This window comes from Xenopus tropicalis, chromosome 6 (genome assembly GCF_000004195.4).
Source record: "Xenopus tropicalis strain Nigerian chromosome 6, UCB_Xtro_10.0, whole genome shotgun sequence".
Classification (NCBI taxonomy): Eukaryota; Metazoa; Chordata; class Amphibia; order Anura; family Pipidae; genus Xenopus; species Xenopus tropicalis.
The window spans coordinates 28,120,804-28,134,848 of record NC_030682.2 but is presented as its reverse complement, the minus strand read 5'-3'; the positions used below and the strand labels follow the sequence as shown (position 1 = coordinate 28,134,848).

The 14,045-nt window shown below is 41.6% G+C and overlaps 1 protein-coding gene across 9 annotated transcripts in view; it reads left to right on the top strand.

The window, feature by feature from the left end:
* The window catches only part of cacnb2 (calcium channel, voltage-dependent, beta 2 subunit), a 143,446-nt gene extending 129,886 nt beyond the window's left edge, over positions 1 to 13,560 (top strand). For 6 of the 9 annotated variants that reach the window (XM_031903931.1, XM_031903929.1, XM_018094793.2 and 3 more), the window contains 7 exons: positions 79 to 159; positions 2,565 to 2,623; positions 4,244 to 4,353; positions 7,462 to 7,613; positions 8,653 to 8,748; positions 9,273 to 9,458; positions 9,776 to 13,560. In XM_031903931.1, coding sequence (XP_031759791.1) covers positions 79 to 159; positions 2,565 to 2,623; positions 4,244 to 4,353; positions 7,462 to 7,613; positions 8,653 to 8,748; positions 9,273 to 9,458; positions 9,776 to 10,264 — 1,173 coding nt within the window. In that variant the 3' untranslated portion in view covers positions 10,265 to 13,560. The remainder of the gene's footprint in view (positions 1 to 78; positions 160 to 2,564; positions 2,624 to 4,243; positions 4,354 to 7,461; positions 7,614 to 8,652; positions 8,749 to 9,272; positions 9,459 to 9,775) is intronic. The other 3 variants (XM_031903932.1, XM_031903930.1, XM_004915425.4) reach the window with 1 other exon arrangement.
* The last annotated feature ends 485 nt before the right edge of the window (positions 13,561 to 14,045 follow it).

The window sequence follows — 14,045 nt, the reverse complement described above, 5'->3', positions numbered from 1 at the left end:
AAAATTTCTTTTAAATATGACATCCTGTAATCATGTTAAAGGAGAAAACAATGCTAATTGGATTCTCTCCTTGTACAGACAGAGCACATCCCTCCTTATGATGTAGTGCCTTCCATGAGACCTGTAGTTTTAGTGGGGCCTTCTTTAAAGGGATATGAGGTAAGCCACAGCAGAACTAACACTACTGTACATACAACCATATGAACTGTAGCAGTTGGCCCTCTTGCTCGCCGTTGCTAGACTGGTTTATCATTAGTAGTCAACTTTCTGGTTTCTCATTTTGCAAGGTATTGGAAACCTTATGGGTTGTTCTAAACATACAGGATATTTCTTACTGTTAAGCTCCCATGTGGTTTATTCCACTTTCCATGCCATCTGTTATCTTCCAGTAATGGCATTGTAACACAACAGGAGCACTGAGGGAAGTGAGAGAAGGAAGCTTGTGTCTTAACAACCAGCCTGAGACAGGGTCACTTACAGCTATGATAAGACTACAACTTCCATCTCAATGATCATAGAAGATAAACATGGGAAATAATTATTCTGCCATGTCTAAGGCAAATACAAAGTAAATGCTAACAACTGCAATATCTGCCAATGATGGGCATCATCCAAAATGTGACTCTCAGTCTTAAAGCACAAACCCTGAAAGGTCCCAGGTATTACTGTACATAAAGGGGTAGTTCACTATTAAATTAACTGTTAGCATGATGTAGATGATTAAGAGATGATTTCCAATTGGTCTTCATTTTTAATTATTTCATGGTTTTTTAGTTATTTTGGTATTTCGGCACCTATCTGGTTGATAAGGTCTTATTTCCCTTAGCAAGAAGGCATTGGTTTGAATGAGAGACTGGAATATGAATAGGGAAGAGGCTGAACAGAAAAAGTAATAAATAATAAAAGTAACAATAACAATAAAATTAATTGTAGCCTCACATAGCAATAGTTTTTGGCTGCCGGGGTCAGTGACCCCCATTTAAAAGACTGAAAGAGGCAGAAGAGAAAGGCAAATAATTCAAAAACTATAAAAAAATAAATAATGAAGATCAATTAAAAACTGTTGGATCACTTGGAAACCTTTGAAGATTGAGTCCTTGTTGGCTCATTGTTAGAATTATTTAGTCTTTCCTTTTATGAGCAAAATTGAATTTGTGATTGGAAACCATTTGGTGCATTGGTTTAATTCCTTATACACAGAGAAAACCTTAGCAAGCTACGATGCAATTTGTTTCCAATGACTCTTAGCTGAAAGTTAGAGGCTGCAAGGATCACTTGCTATGCTGAGACGTCATGCCTGGACACATGATGATTGTAATTACTGTTAGGAACGTCTGTGGCACATATGGACCCACTATGGGGGTGATGTACAACTTGGCTGAATGTCACAGAAGTGTCTCATTAAGGCCTGTGCGTTGCCAGAACGTGGCTCTTTCAGATGATTCTCAGCATCCCCCAATGTTTTCAATCATCAGCAACATTGTACCTGCTGGAGATTGAATGCAACATGTGAAGGTCATGGCTGACATTTGCTCTTGTGCCATGCTCCATAGGTGAGGCTGGAGGCTGGGGGATGGTGGGCTTTACTGTGATAAAGAAAAACAACACCCCTGGTAAAATTATCAGCCAGATTTTATTTTTTTTTTAATGAAAAACTTGTCTCTTTTATTGTTATGAGTGCAGCTGTGCTCTCCACACAATTAATGATCCAGTATGAGTGCAGTAGAGGTAATGGGGTAGGATTGGTACCCACTTGGTAATTTCAAATTTTGTAATTCCCCATCCTTCCCTCACCTAATGCAAATGCCAGGGCCTATTTTTAATCACTGTCCAGGCCTGATCTCCACTCCCACCATTTCCAGTTCCCTTGGATGAGTCCTCTTGCTATTTAATATTTGCCAGAAATCATTAAAAAAGGAACAGTAACACCAAAAAATGAAAGTGTATAAAAGTAACTAAAATATAATGTGCTGCTGCCCTGCACTGGTAAAAGTTGTGTGTTTACTTCAGAAAGTCTACTATAATTTATATAAATAAGCTGCTATGTAGCCATGGAGGCAGTCATTAGGAGAAAAGGCACAGGCACATAGCAGATAACAGATAAAACACTATTGTATTCTACAGAACTTATCTGTTATCTGCTATGTAACCTGTGCCGTTTCTCCTTTTTTCCAGCTTGAATGGCTGCCCCCGGGGCTACACAGCAGCTTATTATATAAATTATAGTAGTGTTACTGTTGCAAACACACCCGTTTTACCAGTGCAGGGCAACAGTGCATTATATTTTTATTAAAGCTCTTTCATTTTTTAGTGTTACTGTTCCTTTAAGCATGGCCAACCCTCTTGCTTGCACTACAAATTAATGTTATGAGAAAGTTCTTGTAGGAGCTTTTATGGCCACAAAGGTAAGTTAATAAGCAATTTGCATAGATCGGGATGGGCCCTTCTTAGGCCCTCCAGCTGTTAAACTCCTAGTTGAGTGACAGGTTAGCCGTCCCTGTCTGAGATTATAAAAGCAAGAAGTACCATGAATAATTCAATTTGGTTTTGCCCTCTCTTTTCAGGTGACGGATATGATGCAAAAAGCATTATTTGATTTTTTAAAACACAGATTTGAAGGAAGGTAAGGCAAAAATCAATTATCTTTGTATTTTAGTATTGAAAATAACAGTGGACTTTTCTGGGGCCTATTTACTTATTATTTTTTTTTTTTTTCATAAAATAATGTTAAAGACATGACCAACCTATTGGATATTTTAGCCAAAATTTCTTGGGTGTAAGGGGATAAGGGGCTAGCAATATTCTAAGGCTCAGGAAATATTCTATTTATTCCCTAGTAATTACATAGCATCAGCATATTTCCATAATATAATATAATATATATTAATGATAGGCTGAGAAGCATTGGAATCTCCAAATGCATGTTCTATGCATGGAAATGAATCAAAGGCTCCCTGGCCAGGTTTGGGTGCTTTGCCACCGGATGAATGTACATCCCAGAATTGTTAGTTTTCACACAGTAGACCTGTAACTGTTGCATGCTGATTGGCTGCTGAGAGCTACTTGAATTTGGGAAAGCTTTTTGGCATAGACAGGGATTGGTTTTTGCCGAACTGTTGTTTAAAGGGGAACTCCACCCAAACACTAGTTGTGCTTTTTGAAAATTAAACATAATTTCAATCAATATATAGGCTGCCTTCAGCCTGCATCTTCCAAATCCCACAATTATTTGTACATGTGATGTCAATAAGGAAAGGGACATCTCAGTGCAATGCATTGTGGGTTATGTAGTTCCTGCATGCTGTCTGTAAGCTGTGGAGAAGTTGTTACAATTTGTAACATCAATGTTTTAGTCCCTCCTCCCCTGCCAGGATTTCAGATGATTCAGAAAGAGAAGAACTGTTTTGCAGCTGGATTTCAGCATATAAAAATGGTATTTATTCACATTTCCTTTTTGAAGGAACAGATTACAGTGATAGGTATATTGGGGATTTCTGTGTTGTGTTTTTGGTTCAGAAGCCGGACTTCTCCTTTAGCACAAATTTATACTGACCTCCATTCATCTAGTCTCCATTTTCCCTGCTTTTGTAACCTGTTTTGACATTTAGTTTGAGAGTCAATGGGGCAGCATAGTTCTACACTCACAGACAGACACACAGACACAAAGAAGAGTGTGGATTGATGACAGGAACCTTAAAAGTTGTTCACATTTTTTCCACTGCTTAATGAACATTCCCTAAAGATCTGGCATAGCTGTAGTGTTGAGAACAAGTGCTTGTGCAGGTCTGGAGTCCATCAGGTAGAAGGCATTTGAGAGGCCGCCAGGGGAAAGAGAGCGGCTACTTAAACAAATGTTAGTATTCCATCCTCCTCTCACAACTGTCAATTAGATCTTTGCTCAGGAGTGAAGTGGTTCCTTCAGTGGCTCGGGGACTTGTATAAACTGGAATATATCAAGGGGCTTGGATGAGACCGATGTGACCAAGCATTAGATTACAAAACGTGCCAAGACACAGTCAGATTCCATCAAGCGATGCTCTGAAGGAAGGTGGAAAGAATTTTTCGTCCGTCCGTGACATTATCAAGCATGGGTCTCTGCAGGCCACAATGTGCAGAGTTAATATATCTGTTTATATACAGTATACTGAGCTCTTGTTGCTCACTCAACTTACTTTATCCTTTAGGTTTTATATAATATAAATAGTTTAAAATTGTGATTTACTTCTATTCATCTGTTTTTCAGAATATCCATTACCCGAGTCACAGCGGACATCTCCCTTGCCAAACGTTCAGTGTTAAATAACCCCAGTAAACATGCAATCATAGAAAGGTCTAATACACGATCAAGCTTAGGTAAGTGCAATATCCGCCATGTCTTGTTGAAAGGAATTGCTAGGGATTAGCCATTGGCTTGGCATCGTCACTATTATATTACTTTTATTCACAAAGAACCACAGTATCACTATAATATAAAATATTAACAGTGTTATGTTAACATGTGCTTGCCTAGTGTAATAACATGTTTATAGTGTTCTCCTGGGGCAACTCTGCACAGCCCCGTCTGGTTCGCCTTTAAATTAACTTTTATAGAATGGCCAGTTCTAAGCAACTTTTCACTGATCCCATCGGCCCCTGTAAGGCTACAGTCTTGTTGTTATTGTCACATTTTATTACTTGTTTTTCCATTCAGATCCTCTCCTGTACATTTATCAGTCTCATTGTACTTTATCGCTGAACCACCACCACTAGGTCCTAGTGAAACAATTCCCTTTAGACCTAAAAGGCTCAGCCTGACTCTGTAGGACTGTGAGATCTGTTCTGGGTGAACTGGGGTGCGTGTATATATTGAGAGAGTTTGTTAAATGGGATGGGTGAAAGAACATGAAACCTGAAGGACTCCCCATCCAATCGTAGATAAATCATCCTGTGTCTTTGTATCGGGTGTTTAAGAGAAAATGGAAAATGAACTCAGTTTATGAAACAATAACACAACCTGTCAGATCCCATAAATCCATGAACTGTGGAAAGATACCCTCGGATACCCTCACTTTTTCTATTGCAAAATAACCGCATTATTGTGTCCTATTGTCCATATTTGCTACATGTTGTCTATACTAAAGAATATGGATCAGAATACCCCTCGCTTGTGTTTTGATCCATTTATTTTCCCCTCATTTATCCCGTTATGTGTTTGGTTTATTCCATTCTTCTCTTCACTAATGCCATACCATTACAGATGCTTTGGGTATGTAATTCATTCTGTTGCTGTGTGATTGCTGTGTGTTTTGTTTTGTGTTTGTGAAGTCACTAAGAGAAGTACTATATACACCCTAAGGGCAGCCTATATCTCTAATCATTCTACCCTGTATATTTCCTATGCAAATTATAATATTGGCACATGAATGAGCTCCTATACTTTTTCAGCCATGGCTGGTTCAGCGGTAACGTCAGGCTTGGGTGTGGGGAAAGGACTCATAGGCTGGAGCCATAGTGTCTCTAGTATATCAAGTTCTTGCCCTTCATCCCAATGGCATTGCTGAAAAGGTGTCGGAGCCCAGAACTGTTATATTGAGAGAAGGTTCCCATTAACTGAGATACATTAAGTCTTCCAGGCCTAGACCTAGTTATTCACCTATTGGCATGTTTATAGCCCCTAAAGAAAGCACTCCTAGTAACATGTGACCATGACATAGATATTAATTGGGCTCAAAGAAAAATCTTGCTGACTGAGGACTGTCTCAGGCTTACAGCTATTTATGGACCCCCCAGTCGAAGGCCTGAGCAATCGGATCAGTCTATCACTTTGTGCATCGTCACCTATAGGTTGTTACATTTCTCCATTGGGACTGTAAGAAGAGTTGGAGTTGCTGCAAGGATACAGAAAGGTTTATAACTTTCCTACAAGTAATGTTCTCTCTCTAAGGTTCTCTAAGCTCCTTCCTTTCCCTGCGAATTGCAACACTTCAAATCAACACTTGCTCCCACCCATGTGGGAGATTTTTTTCTTCTCCTTGATGCAAACCATGTGCTATAGACAGACTATAATACCGCAGTGACCCTCGCTGTGCCTGCCAAAGCTAGCGGCTTCTGCACACATTTAAGCTATGTCCCTGCAGATTATCAGGCGTGTAAAGGTAACACAAACCCTCAAAATGAATGGGAGCGCTCTCCTATGCACTTCTACAATATACATTCATTGTTTTTCTAGTTGTCAAGGTATTGGATCAATTACATGGAAACCCATTATCCGGAAAACCCTGAATTATAGGAAGGCCATAGATTCGATTTTAAGCAAATAATTCTAATTTTTAAAAAATGATTTCCTTTTTTCTCTGTAATAATAAAACAGTACCTTGTACTTGATCCCAACTAAGATATAATTACCCCTTATTGGGGGCAGAACAGCCCTATTGGGTTTATTTAATGGTTAAATGATTCCCTTTTCTCTGTAATAATAAAACAGTACCTGTACTTTATCCCAACTAAGATAGAATTAATCCTTATTGGAGGCAAACCATTCTATTGGGGTTGTTTAATACTTAAATGATTATATTTAGTAGACTTAAGGTATGAAGCTCCAAGTTATGGAAAAATCTATTATTGAGAACCCAAGTCCCGAGCATTCTGGATAACAAGTACCATACCTGTATAAGTAGTTGTTTTATATTCATTAAACTGAAACTACTTCGCCACCTGCTGGTCAGTTGGGCCCGACAGTCAGGAGAAACTTCCAAAGGCTAGCTACTGTAAGTGTTCCCGTTACTCTGCTCAGAAATAACCAGGGAAACATCCATTTGTTCTTATCTGCTCTTTTCTAAGCACAGCAACATCTTCTGCATTCCAAATTCCTCCGAACTGTCAGGTGGGTCAGAAAAGCTGACCAACAGTTGGAGCAGTTGTTTGAAATGAATGAATTTGACATAACTGTAAATATCTCGAAAACCAGAAAAAAAATATAATGTAAATTGCAAAAGTGCTCAGAAGACCACTAGGAGCAACTTTACATAAATTTGGCTTGAGGGTTTACATGTTACATACAGTATGGTATATCCAACTTGGTTATGGTTAGCAAATCAGGAACAAAATACAGTTGGTAGAAGCGTATGGGATCAGTGGCTAAATGCCTAGGTGCATTTATGCATATGAATGGGTAAAGGTAAAAACAGATGTACAGATGTGCACTGTGTGTTTCTGTATCTTGTACCTAATAGCCCATCAGTCTGCAAACCTAGGGTCCACACTGCTTAGAAGGGGGTGGGGTTTGGGGAACATCTGGGTGGAGTTTGTGAGGATTGGGTGGGTATGGGTAGAATATATATACACTGAGTTAGTCCCTCCCACGCTGAACTGGAGAAGCTCGATAGCACTGTTCCAGCATTATCTGTTTGACATTGTGACACAGGCAGAAATGTAATAACCGAATGTAAAAGTCACACCTGTGTTTCTGTTTTGCACCTTCAGCCGAAGTTCAAAGTGAAATTGAGCGAATCTTTGAGCTTGCGAGGACGTTACAGCTTGTAGTTCTCGATGCAGATACTATCAACCATCCAACTCAACTGGGCAAGACCTCCCTCGCCCCCATCATAGTATATGTGAAGATTTCCTCTCCAAAGGTAAATAGTATTCATTATTCTAAATATGAATTGTAGGTTTTCCTCCTATGCCTCTGTCAGGCCTGGACTGGGATTCAAAATAGCAAGTGTGTGCACAAACAGGCAGGGGGGCAGCTAGTTGATCCAGTGACTGGTCCGATTACCATCTTGGGAATTTTTTCCTCTCTGCGGCAAATTAGAGAGGCTTCAGATGGGGTTTTTGCCTTCCTCTGGATCAACTAGTAGTTAGGCAGGTTATATATAGGCATTATGGTTGAACGTGATGGACGTATGTCTTTTTTCAACCCAACTTACTATGTTACTATTTTACTATGTAATGGGTAGCTGTTGCGCCAAGCCTCCAATTAATTTTTAGCAGGGGGCCCAGAGTGTTCTTGTTATGCCGCTACTGTCTATTACTGCAGCCCCTCTGGCATTTGCTAGAATCCACAGATTTCCAGTCCAGGCCTGGCCTCAGCGCCCATGGCTAGCCCCAGCACAGAGAATGGCATGTAATATACAACAGGTACTGTAAGGCGGAGGAGAAGTATGTATATCATACATATTATGTATTTCATAAAATCCTATTTCAATTAGGTTCCTACAAACCCTTGTTTTCCCAGCATTGTCCTCATTTTCAACTGCATCCCACTGTCCTGACAGTTCGCTGCTCTGGACGCTAACATTTCCATTTAGGGGTCATTTACAAAAGCCTTGGACAGAAGTTCTGGGGAACTAAGGGGCAGCCATTAAGTACAGGGCTTCTTTGTACCTCTGCCCCTCATGGGTGTAGCTCCGCTGACGACCGGCAGTGCTGTATTCATGCAGAAAGCACATTCCTTGCATTCTATTTTTGAGTCTCTGGGTTCTCATCCATGGGCTGCATGGAAACCATGTTTTTGCCCTTTGCACCCTGCTCTGCGCTTGTATCTGCAAAAAAACACAGTTCCCATGTATTCTGGATAATAGATCTCATACCTATACTATAATCACCCACTATACCTGTACTACAATCAATTCCATTCCATTGTCCTTATGTTACATTTCATTTATTCTGCAGGTTTTACAAAGGTTAATAAAGTCAAGAGGAAAATCGCAGGCCAAGCATCTTAATGTCCAAATGGTGGCGGCCGATAAGCTTGCTCAGTGCCCTCCGGTAACGAATCTCCTTGCTCCTGTTACCTGCTCTGCCCACTGGGGTATTGGCCTCCCCATTCTCTCCCCCTCTCTCTCTGGTGAAACGTAAAGGGGAACAATGATTATAATATAATATATATAATGTTTAGTATTTAGCCTCTCTCGTTCTTATAACATAAAGTTAGTGAAAGAGTCGGCTGATCATTCTGTTGTCAGTTCTTCAACATCACAAGATGGCTGAACTTAACAGCAGGGGGCACTGTTGTTTGAAAATAATTAAAAAATTGCTTATATCTTAAAAACTAGAAAAATAATTGCAAAAGTGCTTAGGAGTTCGCTCAGAGCAATTTTATGTTCATTTGTTTTGAGGGTGCACCCAAATTACATAAAACCCATGGGCCAGACCAAAATTGCATGGTAGCTGGACAAAACAATCTTCCACTTTCCTAATTAAATAGCATTATGGGTGCCTTTTCCACTCTGAATAAGCGTGTGTGTGATTGTGTGTTTCTTGCATTCTAACCGTACACTTGTGATTCCCAGGAAATGTTTGATGTCATTCTGGATGAAAACCAGCTTGAAGATGCATGTGAGCACCTAGCCGACTACCTAGAAGCCTACTGGAAGGCAACCCATCCTCCCAGCAGTAACCCTACCAATGTGCTCCTCTCCCGCACACTTACAACCGCAACTCTTCCCATAACTCCAACCTCTGCCTCTAACACACAGGTACTGGGCTCTCATTAATGGGGTGTTTATGTTAGTGGGGCCTTTATATCAACACTTCCTACTTGTGGCCATGATGGAGAGGGAGATGCGCTAGTGCCTGCAGTTAGCAAAGGGAAGTGGGCCTTTGTCAGTTGGGGCTGCAAGGCCCATGAGGTGCATCATCAGCACAGTCTGACTCTCGGTGTTTATATAAATGGGGTTCATTAGAGCCAATCAGCAGCCTAAATGATATTGCCCCAAATGTCATGACTGGTTGTGACATGGGTGATTGTTGCCTAAATATTAGAAGACTGATATATTTTTTCCTTCTCTGCAAGCAGAGTTCCCAGGGTGACCACCAGAATCAGCATTCGGCACCAGAAAGAACTGGCTCGGTGGAGGAAGACACAAGTGCTGAAGCAACGAAAAAGTCCCATCATAGGTCTTCCTCCTCCGCGCAGCACCATAATCACCGCAGCGGAGGGAGCCGAGGACTTTCCAGGCAGGACACATTTGATAACGAAACCCAAGCAAACAGAGATTCAGTTTACCTTGACCCAAAGGAGGACTTCTCTTCGGAGCATGGAGCTCCCCCGGATTCACACAGGGAACATAACCATCGGGACGAGACACATGCAGTTAGTGAACACAGGCACAAAGAGAGCCGGCATCGGTCCAATGAACCGGACAGGGAACACGACCACAATGAATGCAACAAACCTCGCAGCCGCCATAAATCCAGGGATCGGCATTGCGAGAAGGATGGGGAAGTTCCTAGAAAGCGAAACGAGGCGGACTGGAACAGGGATGTGTATATCCGCCAGTAATGTTGCTCGCTAGACACCTTTTTTTGTGATTTTATTTCCTCCCGTCCTTGTAACGCTCCCTTTTACATCGATTTGGTTGGTTGCGTCCGCCATGTCTTCTGTATTTGGATCCCAGTTGTCCGTGCAGCAACAACATAGACTTTTATATTTTTGCTAGTCTTTTCATCTTCAACTTGCCCCGGTGTGACTGTGACTCTGCCCCCAGACCATGCATTTTAGCTGTGTCTGTGGCTAACACGTCCCATCTGTCTGCCCTCCTTAAAGGGATGCTGCTCTTCAAAAAGGCATGGGGCGCCTTATCCTTGTCCGGCGGGACACATTGAAAGCCTACATGTGATCACTGCAAAGGATTTCTTCCATTTATGTTCAGTTTAAAAGTAGATCTATTATTTCCAGATAAAAACACGTCGCAGTTTTCCTCACATTCTCAGCCACAGCCACTCGGAATGAGTTTTTATTTGAGTATTTAAAGGCCACAGTTTCCTTTTTTTTAAAAAAATTGCCTCCCCAATTTTTTAATTTGAAACCAGAGCTAATATTGCCTTACTCTTTACACATCAATACATTATCAGCCATTTTCTATGTCTTGTACACAAAGTTTATATGTCCCCCCCCCCAATTCCTGCATGGTTTCTACACAGTCGTACATTTTCCATGTAAATCACTGGTGACTGGAACTAAACGTGGGACAAAAATACCATTTGGGACTATTTGAATTCAATTCATATGAATCTATCCAATTCTGTAGCCTCTTCCCTGCTAGAAACGCATCTGGCGGCAAAGAGGCTCATTTGTCCGTAGGTACCACAATCCACCGTAGTGTTCAGTATTATCCGTAACTTATTTACTTGCAAAACCACTGTCGGAATAAAACGGGGCTACCCCAGTGTGCGAGGTAGGCATGCAGAGGAGAAATTGTTATATTTGTATTCTATTTTCGTGCAAATCGTTTCGGAGTCACTTCGGAGGGAGTCATTATGTTATCATGCACCGAAAATTATTTTTTTCGTTCGTAGAGCACGTGAATTTGGTACGTAAAATGCATGAAAACAAAATTCTTGTCGATATGCACAAAGCCCTGAATTGGTCATGAATATATGTAAATATAGAAATATATATATTTATAGCTGTGATATTTAAATGCACCTCCGAGGGGGTAAGAGAGTGGAACGTACAGAGCCGGCCCCGAGAGGGTGTTTTGCTCCCATTGTATGAAGTTTATATAAAAGAAGGGCGAGGTTTGCTTAGGCAAATAGCAGAGTTTGTAGAATTACCGCGCCTGGGCTGAAAAGACTTAAATGATTCCCATGTTTGTTATTTGAATTGGAAAGTTCCTAAGAGCCCAGTGTGCGGCCCAGCAATTAGCAGTGATGTGTCGTGGGTTCTGGCCGCACACGGAACACAAGCAGGATAGTGCGCTGCTCAGACTTACGCACAATACTGAGTCAACATTTCCATGCACAACGCACTCCTTCACGGGAACATGGGTTCTGCTGCTGCCATGCAGAGTGTGCAAGGAAAGGGGAGTAACAAGCCGGGCCCTGAGAGCTCGTTATTTGTATGGCCTCCCAACCACAACTGCTTTTCGGTCTAGTGCTGCCCTAGGCACCGTTCCGTTGCTGTGTCCCTCAGTGAAAATGACATCATTGCACAAAGTGCTGCATGTGATGTCACTTCCATGTGAATGATGTCATTTCTGCCTGCAGTGCCAGCCAAGTATCCCATACTCCCCACCTCTGCCACCAGATTTCATAGGACAGGATCCAGTGGTGGTGGAAAGTGTTTTTTTCACACAAAAAATAATTATTTACCATATAGGCATCAAAGGGCTGCCCCCCTAGGCACAGGCCCTCCAGTGCCCATATGGGAAATACGGCCCTGCACCCTGGAGATAAGAAATTGGTCATATCAGGTTAGTGATTAGAGTGAATGGGGCGTAGGACTAACAGTTTGCAAACCATTAGGGAATTTAGGTTTAGATGGCCTCTATCAAAATTAAATTACATTACAGTTGTAATTAAGGGGTGCCAATTTGTTAGACCTCCCCTCCCTCAGTCACTCTAATCACCAACCTGGGATGCTTATCCAGTGATCACACCTACTTGGAATTTGTTGCCCACATTGTGCAGTGAAACAGTTGAGCCAATCTGTGGGTGGCAGTGCTTGTGCTGGCCAATAAGGCATACAGAATGGGGCAGCACATGAGCCATATCAGGACATCCCTTGTGCCCATTAAAGGTGGAACCGCACAGCTCATCATTTCCAGGTGGCAAGTACTTAATGTAGTGCATGCTGATGGGTGCCATTTTGCACCCACTAGTGCACATTGCTCGCACCTATCCCTGGATAGGGATTCCCTGCTATTAAGCATAAAAGTGAAGGAAACACAATACCTTTGGGTTGTGCCAACTTGTTAGGCACCTCCCACAGTGACTAAAATGACTTTAAAATGACTCTATCCCAGGCCTGGAAAGTGATGAGGTTATGTAATAAAAGGCACTAAGTTTGCCCATGAGCTGTAACCCATAGCAACCAATCACCAGGGAGCAATTACTGGTCACCTGTTTAAAAGCAAACATCTTATTAGTTGCTATGGACAACCTTAGTGCCTTTATTACATATAGGGGTAAGTGATTTAGGTGAAACAGTAGTAGCATCCCCCCCCACCAGTGATTATGAGTTTCCCTCTCCCATACGTTTGTGCCCAGTGGACTTTATATTCTTACTTGGAGTTGAAATTGGTGGATGCGACACATGAAAATACGAGGTTGCCCAAATATTTACCTAGGTGTAAATGTCACCCTTTAGTACATATGTAGCCTTATGTGCATTGCTGTCTCTCTGTGCCACTCTAAGGGTATGAAAACACCAAGAACATTTCCTGTGAATGCACCAGTGAGTATTATTGGCCATTCAGCATTCTGGCTCCTCCCCTCCCCCCAATACTGAAGGTCGGCTTCTGTGACTTCCATCTTGCTTTTTCATACCCCACTTTGTTAAAGATGTTTTTTCAATAAAAAAAAAGGAAATACTATTTAAATATGAGCTTTGTTGAATACTGTATATGCATATTTGTGGGAAGTACTTTTATTTTCCAGAATTTCGATTTGTATGCATTTGTATATACTTCAGAAACGGCCTTTGTAGATAATGAATTGTAGGTTCTGTAGCCCTGTGGGACTGGTACATGGATTTATTTATTTATTATGCTATATACAAATGGTGGCTGTAACTTACATGTTATTCTTAACATGAAGAAAAATACAACAACGACAAAAAATGATGTTCCCATACAATCGGCATGTGTGTTTTCTTTCCTTATTGTCATGTTTGCTGCAGAGGGAAAATTGTATTGCTTTTAAAAGGGGACATTTGCAGATAGAGCTCTGATACACAGAAACCCCTGTGCCTTCCTGGTTCCTCCATTGTTGATCTCCGGGGGAACGTTACACTGCCCCCGGGCACAGACTGAAGTACAGGGCAGATAAGAACGCTGGCTACAAGGCAGAACCTGGGCAGTATCAGGCTGCACCTTCTTTTTATTTGTAATATCAGCCTTCAGGTTGGGGGTGTACTGTTATTTGGGGGGCAGGGCTATGACATGAGGGATGGAAAATGGGTGGAGTGGGCGGGAAAAGGCACATGGGTCCTGAAAAAGGGTGGGGAAATGGGCAGACTGGGCAGGGGAAATAGGCGGGCAGAGGTGGGCCTGTAAGTATAAAGGCTGATTGGCAGCAAAGAAGGTAAGGAAAGGGAGGGCTTTATATGGTATTACTAATTT